Consider the following 16,286-nt stretch of genomic DNA (forward strand, 5'->3'; position numbering starts at 1 on the left):
CCTAATGGCTCACAGCGCAGACTAATGGCCTAAAAGCCCCAAACGAAGTAATATCGATTTAGCCTAACATCACCATATTACACCGAGATATAACAGAGATCATTTCTTGCATTTCGGGCGTAAAAATGCCATTTTCCTTTTTAATTCTTTCCTTATGGTTGTACAGGGAAGCTGGTGTAAATGTTTGACATGAGAAGGTTGAATTTAAGTTTACAAAAGAAAACTGTATTTATCATAACCATGCAAACAGAGAAAGATTAAGTCCGTAGTAAAAATATCAAAGAGCTGGATTTGGTTTAAATCAGCTGCCGCTAAATCCAGGCCAAGAAAATGTGTAATTTCTATGTCTTACAATGAGTGATTTACTAAATTGCGGAAAAGCTTTTAATTTACAAACCTACCGTGTATAAATGTAAAATAATGTGTTTGGATTATTAGTATTCATGCAGAGTGTGTTGATTATGATAATGTAGCCAATGCTAGGTAATTCATCGAAACATTATTGGTCAGAAGTTTTGTCGTCTGAAGCGTGATGTGTTATTTGACGCCTCATTTCTATGTGTGTGGAATATGATGCAGATTTGAGAGCTTTGAAATAGTGATGAAAAAGATGAAGGCGATGTTAACGTTCACTGTGATCCATCACTTATCCCTCTTTCAAATTCCTTATCTTACTCGTGCTGATGTTAATGGAAACCAAAGGGCTGCACAAGACGGTCCGAAATCCTGACAAAATGAACAGTGTGGTTTTAAAATTGAAGTTAATTAAATAAAATATATATAGTTCCTGCATGCCCAAATTTTCGATACTTGTCCCTGAATGCCTCACCATGCAATGCCAGCCTCCTCCGGATCACATGAAAGGGAATTAGAGCCACTCTGATTTCGACACAGTTCAAGTGAAATTACCATCAGCCATACTTTTCAGTGTGTGCAAAGAGGATTGGACTCACGTAGTCATCATAGGACTCATGTGTGACTGCTAACAGCGGGACCCTGTATGCAGCGCTCCCCGCCGCCCCCCTGGCTCTCGGCGCTTGTCCCTCTCTCGTTAAACCGGTCGTGGGAAGTTTGCTGTGAGCTGCCGCTGCCGCTGCCCCCCGGGGTGCCGCTGCTGCCGCCGCCGCCGCTGCCGCCCTCCTCCCCGTGCCTCTGTGGCCCCTGGAGGAGCAAACAAGCACACAAACATGGCATTGGTTTTTACTTCACAACATGTCTAAATAAGCCACAGTGTGGGGGGAAAATCGTAAAGAGAGATAAAAAAAAACAATAAGAAATCAATCGACTCGCTCATATCGCTGCCGCCGACCTGGTGGTAACTGCTGGCGCTCAGGTGGCTCTTGTCGCGATCAGAGTGTCACTTTGTGTCTCTCTCTCTCTGCTGTGCCACTGGGCTCCAGTTTCAATAACGCGATGGAGCAGTGCCATGCCTGTGTTTGTGTCACCATCTGCCTCAATTAACTGGAATACGCTCAGGTGGCAGTCACACAGTTCCACTGGAGTTTATAGAGTTTATTCAATATTGTCCACCAGAAAATAAATGAATGGCCAAAGGGGGCTTCGGGCAGATGTGAGGGATATTAAGGGGGTTTGTTAGTTCTGTGGAAGTGGGACTGTCCAGCAGCAGGACCACATGAACAGCAAGGGGATGGCGGGAAGGATTTAGCCGCACTAAAGCCGTCCATTGTCTGCTAAGTTACATTCTAACAGCTGCCTGATGTAGGTGGGCTCGGATACCCTTTTTCTTCCCATGGCACATCCCTCACTAGGTAGCAGCTCATTGTGATCCAAAAATACAGACACTCAAAGGGGAATTACTGCTGCATATTTTTCATGGAGATTTACAATAATCGCTTATCGGCACGCCATAAGGAGTGAAATCTGGGATGGGGAGTGGTGTTGGTGGTGACTTTAAAAATGGGAGCATCCAATGTTACCGGAGGATTTAAAGCATCCCGCCTGCGCTGCCTGAACTAGGCTGCCGTGGCAAACTGTACCTGCTCGCTCCTGAGGGATAGGCCGCGGCTGCAGGTAGATTACGGACAATTTACTCTACAAAACGAGCTTCGGAGGCGACTGGAGGACGCAGGTGTTCCACGTGCACACAGCTTCATGCACGGCCGAGCCAATCAAATGCTCTGTAGCGCTCGGAGCTCTGTGGTAACAGCCTGAGCACCTGGAGCAAACGCCGTGTCCATATTTGCTTTTACTTGTACAACAGTGGGGGAGAGAGTCCCTGTGTCAGACACATGCTTCTAAAGGGTAGAACTCTTTGTTGTCTCCTAATTGGTCATGGAACCATCTCCCATTCTGTTTGAAAGCCACAGGAGTTTGCTGCGACCTTTTTTTAAAGGATGATGTTGACATTTTACAAGAATAACAACATTTTACGGGGAAAAGTTAAGTTACACTTTAGTATAGTTTTCATAAATAATGAAATAGGTCATCTTTTGGCTCATCAGCACCACATTATTATTACTATCAGGACTTTGAAAAGATTGTGCAAGAAGCTGTGTCTCTTCCGAGGAAATTACCACAGACTTGGAGGCAATTGCTGTTTTTGTGGTGGAGGAATCCGGATTAAGGGATAATTAAGAAATAAGATTGGTAATCAAGATTTTTGATCGAGAAGTGGAACTCTGGAGAGCTTGCTGATCCTTGCTGGTTACTCCTAAAGAACTGTTTCTTCATTTTTGCAATATCAACAACTTTTTTTTCAGTAAATTGCAACTTTAGTTTCATAATTATGTGGATTTTTTTTTGTACTTGCAATATTACAACATTATTCTTGGAAATATTCACTTTTCTTTAATATGGCCTTAAGACTTAATGGTGGATTCACTGGGGAGAGAAAACTTGCTTGTGTTTGCAAAGTGATCATCTGGGTGAACACACACTGTGCATGTTACTATCTTGGTTGTGTTACCTTAAGAAAACAGTGAAATACAATCAACAACAACCTAAGGCAGAGAATATAATATGAGATATTGAATTGTTCTGAAAATCCACCATCAAGGTTTGTGCGTCCTTGTTTCAATAATGAAAATGTGTATTTGTCCTTCACAACACTTTACACACTATAAATGTTTGAAATTACACATCATCTTTAAATAAAGGACAACTCTGTGTTGGTCAAAGCTGCTGACTCATTGTGTGTGACTGTGTAACTGAATTAAAGGGCTATTCCACCAGTCGTCTATTTATGGGAGAGTCTTTTCTTTTCCCATCTTCTCAGATTTGTTTTTAGGAATAACTCACAACAACAGGAACCAGCGGAACACATATCAATTGAGTTATGTTTTATTTTACCACTGACAAAATAACAAAAAACAAGTTTGGATATTGGATACTTTGATTTGAGGAGTGTTTTTGCCATTTGCCACTTTAGTCAAATTAATCAAATACTTTTTATTTATTTTTTAAAACAACCCGACATCTTTCAAAGATAAGTCAGAGTCTGTGTTATCACCAGGAACACATGGAATCTATGCAGACCCAGATGACACCTCCGCAGAGTTAATGCTTGTAAAGTAGATACATCTCTGCCCCCTTCCTCAGTGTTGTTTTAACATTTAAAACAGTGAAATGAGAAACACACTGTTTCAGTCTGGTTTTCCAGAACTAACTGTTTGTTCATTGGGCGTCCATGGCTTAGAGCGAGGGTCGGTGGTTCTTCCCCATTCCACATGTCAAACTAAACCCTGTTCACACAGATGCACTTTATCAATGTGTGTGTAAATAGGTGAAAGAAATACATTGCAAAGTGGTCATCAAGATTAGAAAAATGCTATATACAGACCATACCCTCTATATAAATGTTTGTGTTCCTGTAAAACAATTTTAAATGCGTCATGACTCATGCTTCACTGAGGGACATTTACAAAACGTTATCTAATCAATGGTGACTTTGGGCGCGAAGCTTGCCGCTCCAGTCATATAACACAATGTGTCAAAAATGAGATTTACTGCTGAGGAACAGAGGAGGAACCATTCGTCAACACAGGAAATGGTGAGGGATCAGGTGAATGAATTCTCTTTGAAGTCAATTTGTCTCTTTCTCTAACAACCTTTGTTTTAGTTTTTTTTCTATCTGGGATGAATATTGGGCATCAATATTACAAGCAAAACATATTCAGTGGGCTTTTATTTCTGATATAGGCTGAAATGTTACCATATTTCGCTTGTGACTTTTAAATGATAAAAAAGACAATCCTGTCAACCTGTGGATGGAGCTCAATATCTGGAAAAAGGCTAGAAACTGTTACTTCATATTGATTTCATATTATGTGCAACAGAAATTGTTAAGGTGTTATGCTTCAAGATGAACAACCCCATTGGTTTAACATAACTAACAAAGGCTGAGCACAAATTCAGCTTTGAAACATCCTAAAACTTTGCAGGAACGAGCGTCATTTTGTCTCACTCAGATCTTTTATAACAATAGTAACCTTCAGAATTTCAAGAGGCCCTCGTCATTGTTTTCCACGGGAACACTCAGCTTCTTTCGGCGCAGCTCTTCACGCAGCTGTAGCTGGTACTTTACCTTGTGGAGATTGCGGTTGCCGGCCGCGCGCCCCTTCCCGGTGCACTCCTCCCTCTGCTCGACTCTTCGGAGCCGTTCAGCAGGGACAGCTCTCTCAGCTGCTCCTGTCTGATCTCGTCGTTATAGTCCTGCGGGAACCCCCAAAAAAAGAAAAAAGCATGTGTCATAAAAAAGGAAGACAAGGACATGTATCTTCTGACTGCACCAGATGTTCGCAACAGCAGCAAATGTCATCGAATTCAAATTGTCGTGACCAGGGAGGAAACACATGGCGTCTCTGAGCGCTGAATGCTCAATGAAGACGTTTTCTTTGGTTATGTTTGGACACAAAACACAGGGGAAGGATTTGGTAAGTTGGGAAGAGACAATAACCACTGAAAGGGCTGCGGATTCACTGCTCACAGCAAGTTTGAGCATCTGTTTCTTTTCTACAGAACAAGATTGAATTTAGTAATTATCGTCAGGATATTCAATATAACAGGGACAAGATTTTCAAAATAATTTCTCTTTTTGTCGAAGGGACATAAAAAAAAGGAAATAAAATCGAAAAGCCTTTCTTCTCGCTTTAAAGCAGCACAAAAATAGTCGGGACTTTGTGGGCACACGCTGCCTGTAATTGACAGCTTGAACAACGTTGTGAGGAATATCGTTATCTTGTGATTCTGAAGCATTTTTCTCAACCGGTTATCAAATGCTGGATCATTACACAGCAGATAAGGCTGTGGGAAAAGCAGTATTCATTATCTTGTCACTGCTGACAACTAAACAGGCTTATATATCAGACACCTTCAAACCAAGCCCACGAGATTCAATGCATCGGACAAACTGTTTTTTTGACGTTTGACAACAAAGCGATGGAGGCTGGAAAATAATTCCTTTGCTTGTCAATATTTCTGACGGCCATGTTTTCTAACGTCGTCTAAGATTTTTGACTGCATGACTCAAAACGACGTAACTCACCCGGAACATTTTTTAATCTCTTTAGCACTTTTTCCTTGGACAGACAGTATTCCATAAATGTGAAATAAAAGTCGAAAATAATTTCCCCTGGTCCACATTAATCATCGCTCTCCCTTTAGTCTTTACAGCCACGGAGTCAATGACGTCTTTGTGTGAGCATTAATCCAGCCAATATATTAACTGCACATTGATGCATGAGATACGACTCTGTCCAGAGTGCACTGATAAGTGAAGGACTAGATAACATTAATGGCTGGGCAAGTAAAAGTACCGCTCATATAATATTCTGGAGAATTAGTGTCACCTTTTCTTTTTCTTTTTTTACGCCCTCCTTCTCATTGTTCTAACCCACTCACAGCCCACTCGTGACTATATCACAGTTCTTCTCTGCGAATAGTTCTGACACTAAGTAATTAAACACTTTTTATTAGAGAAAAAACATAAAAACATGCAACGAGTCAAAACCGTGAAGCTAATTTGTGTGAAAAGTAACTCCTCTATTATTGTCAGACTCAAATTTAGCAACCAAATCTGGAAACCAAGATCCTTGTGTGATAATTCATCATTCTCCTGCAGGACCGTTTTTTCAGCTTCCCCCCCGCTCTGTTGTTTCTAATCATTTTGCTCTACACTTGGTTGTTTGCGCTTCACTGTGCAGAATGATGTATGTGCAGACTTTGACACTTTAAGTCTTTCTCTGCAGGAGGAGTAAAGTTTGCCAGTGGTTAGCTCAAATGTGAATGAATACATGGACTGCATGTCAAGATGATGACTGTCTCCACTTCCTGCCGATATCCATGAAGCCAAAATATCCTTCATAAGCATGTTGCCATCTTGGGCTAAAGACATATTTGGGGCCAGAGTCAACACACTAGTTCCTAGTCAGTTGTCAATCATGACGTTTCAACTAAACTCAACTTATGGAAAACACAAACACTTATCATGAGTGTGATAAGAACAAACTAAAATAACAGCTACCATCTTGGTCAAAAAAATCTTTTGACTTTTTAATTTTGGCCATGTCCCATCCACTTACATGGTGGAGGTGGGATTTGTGATTTGTACCGCAGCCATCCACCGGGTGGCGACCAAGATGCTTTGGCTTCACTTTTAGGCGGCTATCATTTTATCAATTCGTATCTACAGTAGTATACTGTACGTTCACATTGCAAGTAAATGAGGATAACTTTTTGACATCACACATCTTTGGATGCCACTTGTGGTTCAATGTTCGACTTTAAGTCAGTCAGGAACACTTTGTCAATATTTAACAATTTCTTGCATAAATGGGAATACAGTAATGCTTGGTGCGGTTGGCTCCATTCTTTGGATGTTCCCTGAAATAGCCAAGCAGCAGTATGCCAGTCAACATAGACGCCAACCAAGCAGGTTTCAAACTTTTAAGAGGAATTGTCTCTGTTGATGTTTAATGAAGAGAGGAATCCGTCCAACAGCCTCGTTAAACCTCGAGGATGCACACAGTGCGTCTTGGTGAGTAACAATGAATGCAAACAAGAAAGCTCCACAGGGCACCTTTAAACATTGCATATGCATAGATTCATGATTTATCCGTGAGGGAGGAAAAAGGAGAGGAAACCATTTTTCTTTCTTTCTTTCTTTCTTTTTTTTTTTTTTAAGGAAACCAGGCAGAAAATATCCCAAGCAGATGCATTTAGTAAAAAGTATTTTTATATGTGTTGTATATGAATTCTTAAATGTATTTTTTATACGTATTTATATGTTTCACATGTCTATTTATACGTTATCTTTTTTGTATATGTAATATGTTACATGTCTGAATTTGATAACAAATTGGAAAGGAGTCACTTTGTCACAGCTCTTCACTTACAGTCACAGGATCCTGTCAGGAACCAGATGATGTACAGTTTTTGAAACTGTCATTTTTTCACCAATACATGTCACCGAAGAAGAAAATAGACTTGCATGTTGGATTTTCCTGACATCTGACAAACTGCTCTTCTTGCTAATGGAATAATAAGGCATGCAGAGCTGTGTTGGTTTGAAGGAGACCGGCAGAGCTTTTCATTGGAGAGCTGGCAGCTTATCTGAAGCACAACAAATGTGCCAATGCTTGTAAAAGTTGAGTGTGGACAGAGGCCCTAACGTGAGCACACAGAGATAAACCCCCTGCTGTGGATTCTCGGGTCCGACTGTTTGCGGACTGAGATTAATTCTGACCACGCGTGACCTCTGTGCACACAAGACGTCCTTCAAATAGCCAAAGCTTGACTTTTAAAGGGTCAACACATGAACGCGATACATTGATTCCATATCAATCTTGCATTCGGGGCTATCTCAGACAGGTTTCTATTACAGGCTGTGTTGACAGATTTCGGATTTCATGCCTTGCACATCTTATATCTCAGTGTATGAAAGAACTGTTTCTACAGCCATAGAAATTTTTCTTGAAAAATAACACACACACATTAATTAATTCAGCGCGTCTGAATGATCAATCTCAGAGTATTTGATCTTTAATTAGAAGAGATGTTGTGGAGCCAGTGCCCCCTGAAACCTTGAGGCGTCGAGTGATGTGATTTAACTGCATAAATACTCTGTCTCTCCAACAGAAACAGCACAAAAGATCCATCCATCACTGTCTCCCTGGGCTCAGGACTCAGAGGTAGCGGGCCATCCCAGACGTCCCTCTCCTGAGCCACACATTCCAGCTTCTCCTGGGTGCTACTGATGCATCCCTCCATAAAGTTCTGGGTCCGCCAAGGTGGTATCCCCCCAGTTGGGTGAGCTCAGTAAACCTCCAAACTTTCCACTTTTGATCACCGCCCAGAACTTGTGACCATATGAAGGTTGGGACTTCTCTCTTCATCGACTGTCACAATGGTACAACTTCCCCTTACTGCTGATGCCATCTCCATCTTTCCCTCACTCTTGAGCAAGACTCAGAGAAACTGAAATGCCTTCACTCGGTGCAGCACACAACCCAGAGCAACCAATCATATCGATGCCACTATTAAAATATATTTTGGGTCTTTGTTGGAAACTACTATGGTCTAAGATTGTTTTCTTCCAAATGGTGCCTTTCGATGAAGGGGAGCAGATCCATGCTGTTGTTATTGCTATGATGAGATCACTATTATCACATGTGTCCAGAGAAATAATCCAGAGACACACTGGCCTGTATAGAAGACAGAGCTCAGGACCCACTATATAATACACGGGAAAAAAAGCTGATTTATGGCACATGGTGATGATGAATGAACTGTGTGTTGTAATGTTAGGGAGTCATACCCCCTCCGTTTATTTAGGTGACCTCACAAACCTTCTCAGGTGTAGTGAACGACGGTCTTTAGAAACGTGCTCTCACACAGGTCAGGTTGTGTCACGTCCACAGTGCACGATGGGCTTATTAAAACATGTAATCCCATCTTTCACCTGTTGCCCTGAAGGTCAGCATCAACATGCAAGGAACTTATGGTTCCACAGCAGAAATGAAAAAAACACGCACAATAAATGAGTTTTTAATCTTTACGAATGCAACCAAAACACACACAAATGCCACAGGTCTCGGTGAATTGAGTTTCCTGTGTCATCTTTAGCTTCACCTATTCACACCTATTGCAAATTCAAACGAGAATCTCTACAGAGCACAGCAGACATGCTTCGTGGACGCTCGCAGCACAGGAACGTCACCAGGAAGACGTCCATTTCTAATTCTTCAGCTTAAGACTGTCTGAGAAATCTTCATATACATTCATATGATGTATTGCATAACAGCCCAGTGAAAGTTGCTCTCCCCGAGCACAAAGGCCAGTGGACTCACAGCTGTAGAGGAGCTTGAAGCGATTATTGTAAAGTTTTGTTACTGTGTGCATGTACAGTTTTCAGCAGGAGTTTCTAATCTCCGTTGCCGAGACAGCACGGGATGCATCGTGTCTGAAGAGAACAATGGTCCTGAGCCAGCTGGTGTGTGTGTATGTACGTGTGAGAAAGAGAGACAGCCGAGAGACAGGAGAGGACAGGTGACTTAATAATAAATTGAAAGAAAGAAATATGATTTCAAAACCAGCATTATGCATTTCATCAAAGAACAGTCATATAATTAATGTTATAGCCGCACATTTAAGTGTGTCGCTATTTGTGTCCAGCTGCATTAAAGCATAAACAAACCACAGCGTGATACTTTTCCACACAGTTGGAAATTGCATATTTTGATTTATCGCTGTCTATTAGAGATCTAAATCTGCCGCTTTCAAAGTTACCTCAACACAAATTGCGCCTCCTTCATTTCCAGAGCACAAAACACTTTCCTGCATTGTTCAGAGCAGCTGCACAGTGCGGATCTGTGCAGTGGAGGATAATTCAGATAATGACACGCATCTGTACAAAACACACACTGACCTTTAGTGTCGCCGCTCGGGCTTCTTCATTGGGAGCATATGGCTCAAATAACTCACATTAACATTAAAAACAAGCCGACGTGTGTCAGTTTTAATAACACTCGTAATTTGTTTGACTTTATGCAAAAGAAAAACGAATTAATGCCACATATCTTGTTCGGGCATCTGTTACACCCTGTATCTGGCAAAAGGCTCAGTTTGGCCGGCAGATCAAGGCCACTCTCTCTCTTCCAGCTGGGAGCAGGATCGCCCGTCCTTCTCCAGTCGCCTGTATATACAGCCGACCACTGATAATTCATGTTTGAGTTTCCTCCTGTTCTCTGGTGCTTTCTGGGTCTCTGAATAAACAGGCATTTCTGGAGTCTGATTTTTCCCTTCACGGTAGATCTGAGGGCTCCCGTTAATAGAAGAGTTTGTTTTCTCAGTTGCTCCGTTGACTGATGAAATAAACTCAACCTGCTGGTGGCCCCTGTGTTCTGTCTCCGCTCCGGACTAAACGAATAACACAATAATAAACACTCTAATGATCCAATTATGCATCTTAAATTCTAATTGGAAATAACATTAGTGGCACAGCGTGAGATTTATAACAGAGGACACATATCACATGAAAAGACTGTGTATCTTTTTCTCCTGGTTTGTAGATGTGAGCTGTGGGAGCTCAGTGGAAAGCAGGTTTTGTTATATTATAGAGGTAGGACATTTATTTTCAGACATCAGGGGGGTGACGCCACATTAAATTATTTTTGTTTTGACTTCAGTAAAGGAGATGGAATCAATTTGAGTTATTGTTCAAATTTATGCAGAAGAAAGAGGAACAGGGAAGAAAAGGGTGCTGCTCTAGTCCCCCACTTCAGCTCACATATGCAGCAATTCATCCCAAGACCTGTGAACTCAATTTGATGAGAGGATTTCCTCTTTAATTACAACCTCATGAACACATTTCCCTCACTCGGCCTTTTGCAAATATCAGAAATTCATGTTCACAATATTAACAAGCTCTTAAATCCATGTCGCTTACTTACAACTAAATCAAATCGCCGTGACCGCCACTGATTGTTGTTTCACATGAAGTGGCTCCTAAAGCATAGTGCAGTGATAAAAAAAGGTAGACAGCAGGAAGCACTTGCTTCTCTCCACCACAGGCAGGAAACATCTGTTACTAAAGATACTGACAGATGCCTGTTGTGTTGCATTACGTGCAGGTTATTTGCAAACCCGTTGGATCCCTGAGGCAGTGAACGAGAGCTGAAGCACAGCATGGTATATTTCTATTCACATGTTTTTATTGACACATCGACTAAGCTGGAGGAGGGATGTTTTCCCCCTTCTCTGATTCACATTGTTCACACCCCACCATGAAAAGACAATGTATTGCAGGGAATGTATAGGTTCTGATTAAGAAACAAGATATAAATAATGTTGAGATTGTTTTTAATTACTCCCGCGAAGGAGGTTATGTCTTAGATTGCCTGTTGGTAAGCAGCATTACACAGAAACTGCTCGGCGGATTACCAGGAAACTCTGTGGAATGAAGTGATTCAGGTAAGGGAAGATTCCACTACATAGGTGCAGATCGGAATCAGGGGGCAGATCCAGGATTTAGTGTTCCACTTTCTTTAACATTGCAAGATGTTACATTTTTGTTAAATTCTCACAGTACTAGAGAGTGCATACCTCTGCCAAGGCCCAACAGTCCAATCATGAAACCACATTTAAGTTCACTTCCATAAATGTGCCTTATTTTATTTCATCAAGATCCACGAATCCGTGGGAAATCAGTGAAAACATTGACTGCCCCATCTCTTAATGATAAAGAATAAAAAAAAATACTGGATCTGTCCCCTGATCCAGATCCGCAGCACAATTTTAAAAAGCTTCTTCTCTGGCCCATACCACACCCATTTACCAAGTTTTGTGGTAATTTATCCAAAAGTTTTTGTGAAATCCTGCATCAGACAAACTTACAGAAAATTTAACTAACTGACAAAAACATACCTCTTTGGCAGTGGAGGGACTGTTGGACCTTGGTAGAGAAATGTGTTTTACTGCCTGTCTATTTTTTTCTAGGATATTTCCTATCAATATTGGCGTCATTATTTATAATAATAAAAAAATGCGTTTTATTTTATTATTTTTCACTTCCACATGCCACATCGGACTTCTCCAAACATGATAAACTGATGAGTCTCATCATCCACGCTAATGATTTCCAGCCCTTTTGACACTCAGTGAAATATGACTGAATCTGTGTCTTCCTTGTTGCCCAGCATCATTAGTACCGCTTGCAGATTTTCTACATAAATTAATTAAATTGACTCAAAGTTATGCCTGGCCTAAATTGTCTGTGCATATTGATAGTTCTTAGAAAAGAAAAGTACTACAGCCAATCACTGTGTGTCCACTGATCAGACAACATGAGGCTTCAGTTCTCAAGACGCTGCAGCTGAAGCGAGAGCTGAGACTCTGACGGCACATTTACAGTCAAAACAAGGATCAAATGCAGCACATAAAAGCCCTGCTGATGTGGAGAGAACAAGAGATCCCGCTGACACGTATGATTGGTGTGGATCACACAGTGGGAACTGGGACACTGAGTCCTGAGAATATGCACATCCGGTGCGCATTTACAGCTAAAAGGTAAAAAAGCCTCTTATAAGATCCAAAATGTGCTCTGGATGGATGCAAAGTGGTACAGCAGGGGCCATGACTCAATTTTTCATGCAAATTACTGCACCAACAGGTCAAGACTCACAGGTTAATGTCAGTGCCAACACTGTCTCTAGCCTTGGTTTTCACTTTCCTAATATCGTTGTAAATCTAAACTAGCCCCGTGCCTGTAAACAGGGAGGGAAATCTGAAAGCTAACAACTGCTTTACTTGTTTTTTTGGCAGACAGTGCGAGCTAATTTGTATTTTGATGGGGATATTAACTGCAGACGCGGTATCGCCATCCTCCTGGCCCAGTGAGCAGATATGCTTGTAAGAACATCAGCGCGGGATAGGAAGATGCATGAAGTCCATAAAGTAGACTGGAGCAGCACAATTCCTCGATTAGGCTTGTCGTATTTGCAAGGCTTGATTAATATTTACGGCTTTGACTCAGCGAGAGCACACAACATGCACATTAATTATTGCTAAGTTCTCCAGGCTATAAGTTGCTGGAGTCTTGCAACTTGTTCCATACTGCACTTTAATTGCTGAATACATTAGTTTTCATTTGTAAGTACGGGCAGTGAGTGTAGAGCAGCAGTTGTAATGCGGAGAAAAACTTCACTCCTACATCTTAAGTCCACGTAAACAAACCCTGGATACTCCTCAGAGCACTGGAAAGCCCAGATGCTGTTTTCTTTGTGTTAATAAGGCGGGTGGAGGAATGATCACGCCAGCGTTGAAGACTGATGTTCATAATGTGACATGGGAATTCAAAATTAAGAGGAATGAACAAGGTGGAGTCATAAACTTACTGGAACTAAGAATTTTTTAATCTCCTCCAAGGCGTGGCTCATGCGGGAATAGGCCTCTCCAGGTGGAGCGAAGACTTCAATTAAAACGTGCAGATCATTACTCAGGTGGGCGTATTTGGCCTCCCCGCTTTTCCTCAGTTCTTCCTCCTGTGAAAAAAAAAGAGAGAGCAAGGGAAGGAGTTGTAAGAGAATCCAGAGTTCATATGAAAAGCATCCATATAGACTGATGTAATGTTCGCTATTGATCCCTGAAGACAAAATAAAGACTATGTTCTGTAATGTTAGACCCTCTGCCAAGGAGGTAATGTTTTTGTTTTGTTTGTCTGTCAATTAGCAGTATTGTGGAAAAACTGCTCAACGGATTAGCAATAAACTTGATGGGAGGAAGCTGCAGGAGTCAGGGAAGAAGCCATTCCATTTCAAGGAATATTTTTTCACTTCAACATTGTGCGATTGGACTTTATATTTTTATTTCTCACAGAATAAATCCTGGATCACGAAACACTCTAATAAAAAAACAGATCTAGAGAATTTAAATGTGGTTTCATAAAAGGACTGTTGGACCTTGGCAGAGAGATGCACTTTACAGCTAGATGAGAAAAAGTCAGGGATCAAGAAACACAGTATAGGATTCAACCCACATGGACCAAGAATATCTGCACAAAATTCCATTGCAATCCATCCACTCTTTGAGTCTGGACCTGACGCCCTGCAGCCATGCTGCTGGTTTGATTTATCTCGTCGGATGAACTAACTCTGCTCCCAAGTTATTTTGTGAGATTGAAGAGGTTTTGATGTGACTGACACACAACTTCATCTTTTTTCCCTCCTTTCATCACAAGCACAGTATTTGACATGCCGGGCACAACCCTCGCTAATGTTTATGATTCAGCTTTAAGACAAAAGGACACTTGAGCAATCGCTACGTTCATCAGCAGGAAGACACATTCAAAAAACATTTGTGAACGATGTGAAGACTCAGTTGCATAAAGTAATAGGTTAACTTCTACAGAATAATTACAGCTCATCTGACAACTGCAGAAACAAACTCACATGTAAAAATAGTCTGGATAAAGAGCTCAGTCTGTCTGGCACTAGGGATGCTGTTCAATGTTTTTCTGATAGAAAATACATTTCGTGATATGAGATATTGTGAATTTGTGGAGAATGCTCTGTAGGCAACGCACTAAAACAGCTCCCAGAAATGTTTCAATTGACAGACATCACATTTAAAATTAATTTAAGACATGGTTATGATTATGTAAGAGATAAGGACAGTTTGTATAAGGTTAGCCAGGTTAGGACGTGAGGACATGTTGTGAGAAATTGTAAGAGGGTAATACTTGTTATGAGAGATTATGACAGGATATGACATTTTAAATAGATTAGTAATGATATGAGTTTTTGAAAGATTATGACAGGCACATATGGTTATGACGGATTATGAAAGGTTTTGACAAGTTGGTCATATTATTACAGTCTAAGAAATGTTTTGACAGGTTATTTATGTTATGGCGAGTTGACATGTTAATAAGGTGGTTAAAGGTAACGACAGGTTATTCATCTTTTTTTAACTTTTATTTTAAAGTGTTATGATATGTTAAAAAACGTAATGAAATGTTATGACAGGTTAGTTGGGACAGGAGAAGAGGGAAGAGTTGCTTCTCACATTACTTGAAACTACTATAATAACTTCATCACCCTTAATGGTGCAAATTAAGTGTAGTAATGTAACACGTCTTTTTCATAGCAAGTACAGGTTCTTTAACCCTGAACTGATGCCAACACTCCATTCAGGTGCTCACAGGGACAGTTGAGTAGACAATAGAACAGGCCATCATTAAAGCTGGCGATTGGTCCACAACTTTGATCGAGACTGAAATATCTGGAATAATTATTGTATAGGCATTCCTGATACCCAGAGGATGTTTGCAGGTGGTTTTGTGCTGGTGGCTTTTCTCAAAACGTTGAATCAATAGGATTTGGTGCAAACATTCAAGATGATGATCTATGATCACCTTATGCATCCTGATTTTCCAATGTTTAATTTACTGAATACCTGCCAAACAAAGCATTGGTGGATGAATGAGCATTTAACAGCAGTGTGGCTGTAGACTCTTCTTCTTGGAAAATGACACATCCTTACTATTAGATTATTAATTCCTTTGCTGAATATCACTTTCCACAATCCAAAAAATGCTCTGTTTGGGTGAGTAGTATGAGGTTAAAGCAAAGGCACTGTGGTAAATAAAGGAAGTCAGAGCATAGTCCCCTTGTAGTCTTTACCCGGGCCCTGAGGGCTCCAACCTGATGCTTCACACTGGCTTTAAAGGCTGAAAAAGATCTGTCAAATAGCTCGGGGCAGTTTTCACTGTGTTTTCAAAGGAACCAGTCAAATCACAATATCCATTATCCACTAAACAAGTAATCAGAGGTGATGTCAAACTTGGAGTGGAGATGTTCCCTCTACTTGTGCCAGTCACACATGCAGCTGTTGTTAAGAAGTTGGGCGATGAGCGTCTTGCTTAAGGACACCTGGATTCAGACAGTCATGCACTCAGCCAAGCTGTGGATTCAAACGTCTGTCCTTGGATCACAGGGCTATTCTCTGCCCTCTGGGAAAAGTCAGCTTTAATTAAAAATTGCCAGAAAATTTCAGCAGGTTTCACAGGCTCTGTCAGAGAGCCTGGGTCATTACGGATCAGATCTAAATGTGTCTCTGAGATGTTTCAATACTTTGTCATTGAAATGAGAGATTGTTTTACAGCGGAAAGAGGGAGACATACATCAGTCACCATGGCAACAGTATGCCTGTGTTTTAATCCAATCAATATTATATGTTTGCAGTTCACTGCTGTAAGGACGATAGGAACTCAGAAATATACATTCTCTCCAACCTTGGGGTGCTGGCTTTGACTTGTTCAAAGTCTAGCGTCA

The 16,286-nt window shown here is 41.0% G+C and overlaps 1 protein-coding gene across 1 annotated transcript in view; it reads right to left on the reverse strand.

Annotated features, from left to right (window-relative positions):
- The window catches only part of khdrbs2 (KH domain containing, RNA binding, signal transduction associated 2), a 58,762-nt gene that overhangs the window by 12,720 nt on the left and 29,756 nt on the right, over positions 1-16,286 (reverse strand). Inside the window, exons 4-6 of the mRNA XM_061087899.1 lie at positions 13,350-13,496; positions 4,544-4,671; positions 954-1,161 (exon numbers count right to left, since the gene is read on the reverse strand). Coding sequence (XP_060943882.1) covers positions 954-1,161; positions 4,544-4,671; positions 13,350-13,496 — 483 coding nt within the window. The remainder of the gene's footprint in view (positions 1-953; positions 1,162-4,543; positions 4,672-13,349; positions 13,497-16,286) is intronic.

Source organism: Limanda limanda, chromosome 15 (assembly GCF_963576545.1).
Source record: "Limanda limanda chromosome 15, fLimLim1.1, whole genome shotgun sequence".
In the NCBI taxonomy this organism is placed as follows: Eukaryota; Metazoa; Chordata; class Actinopteri; order Pleuronectiformes; family Pleuronectidae; genus Limanda; species Limanda limanda.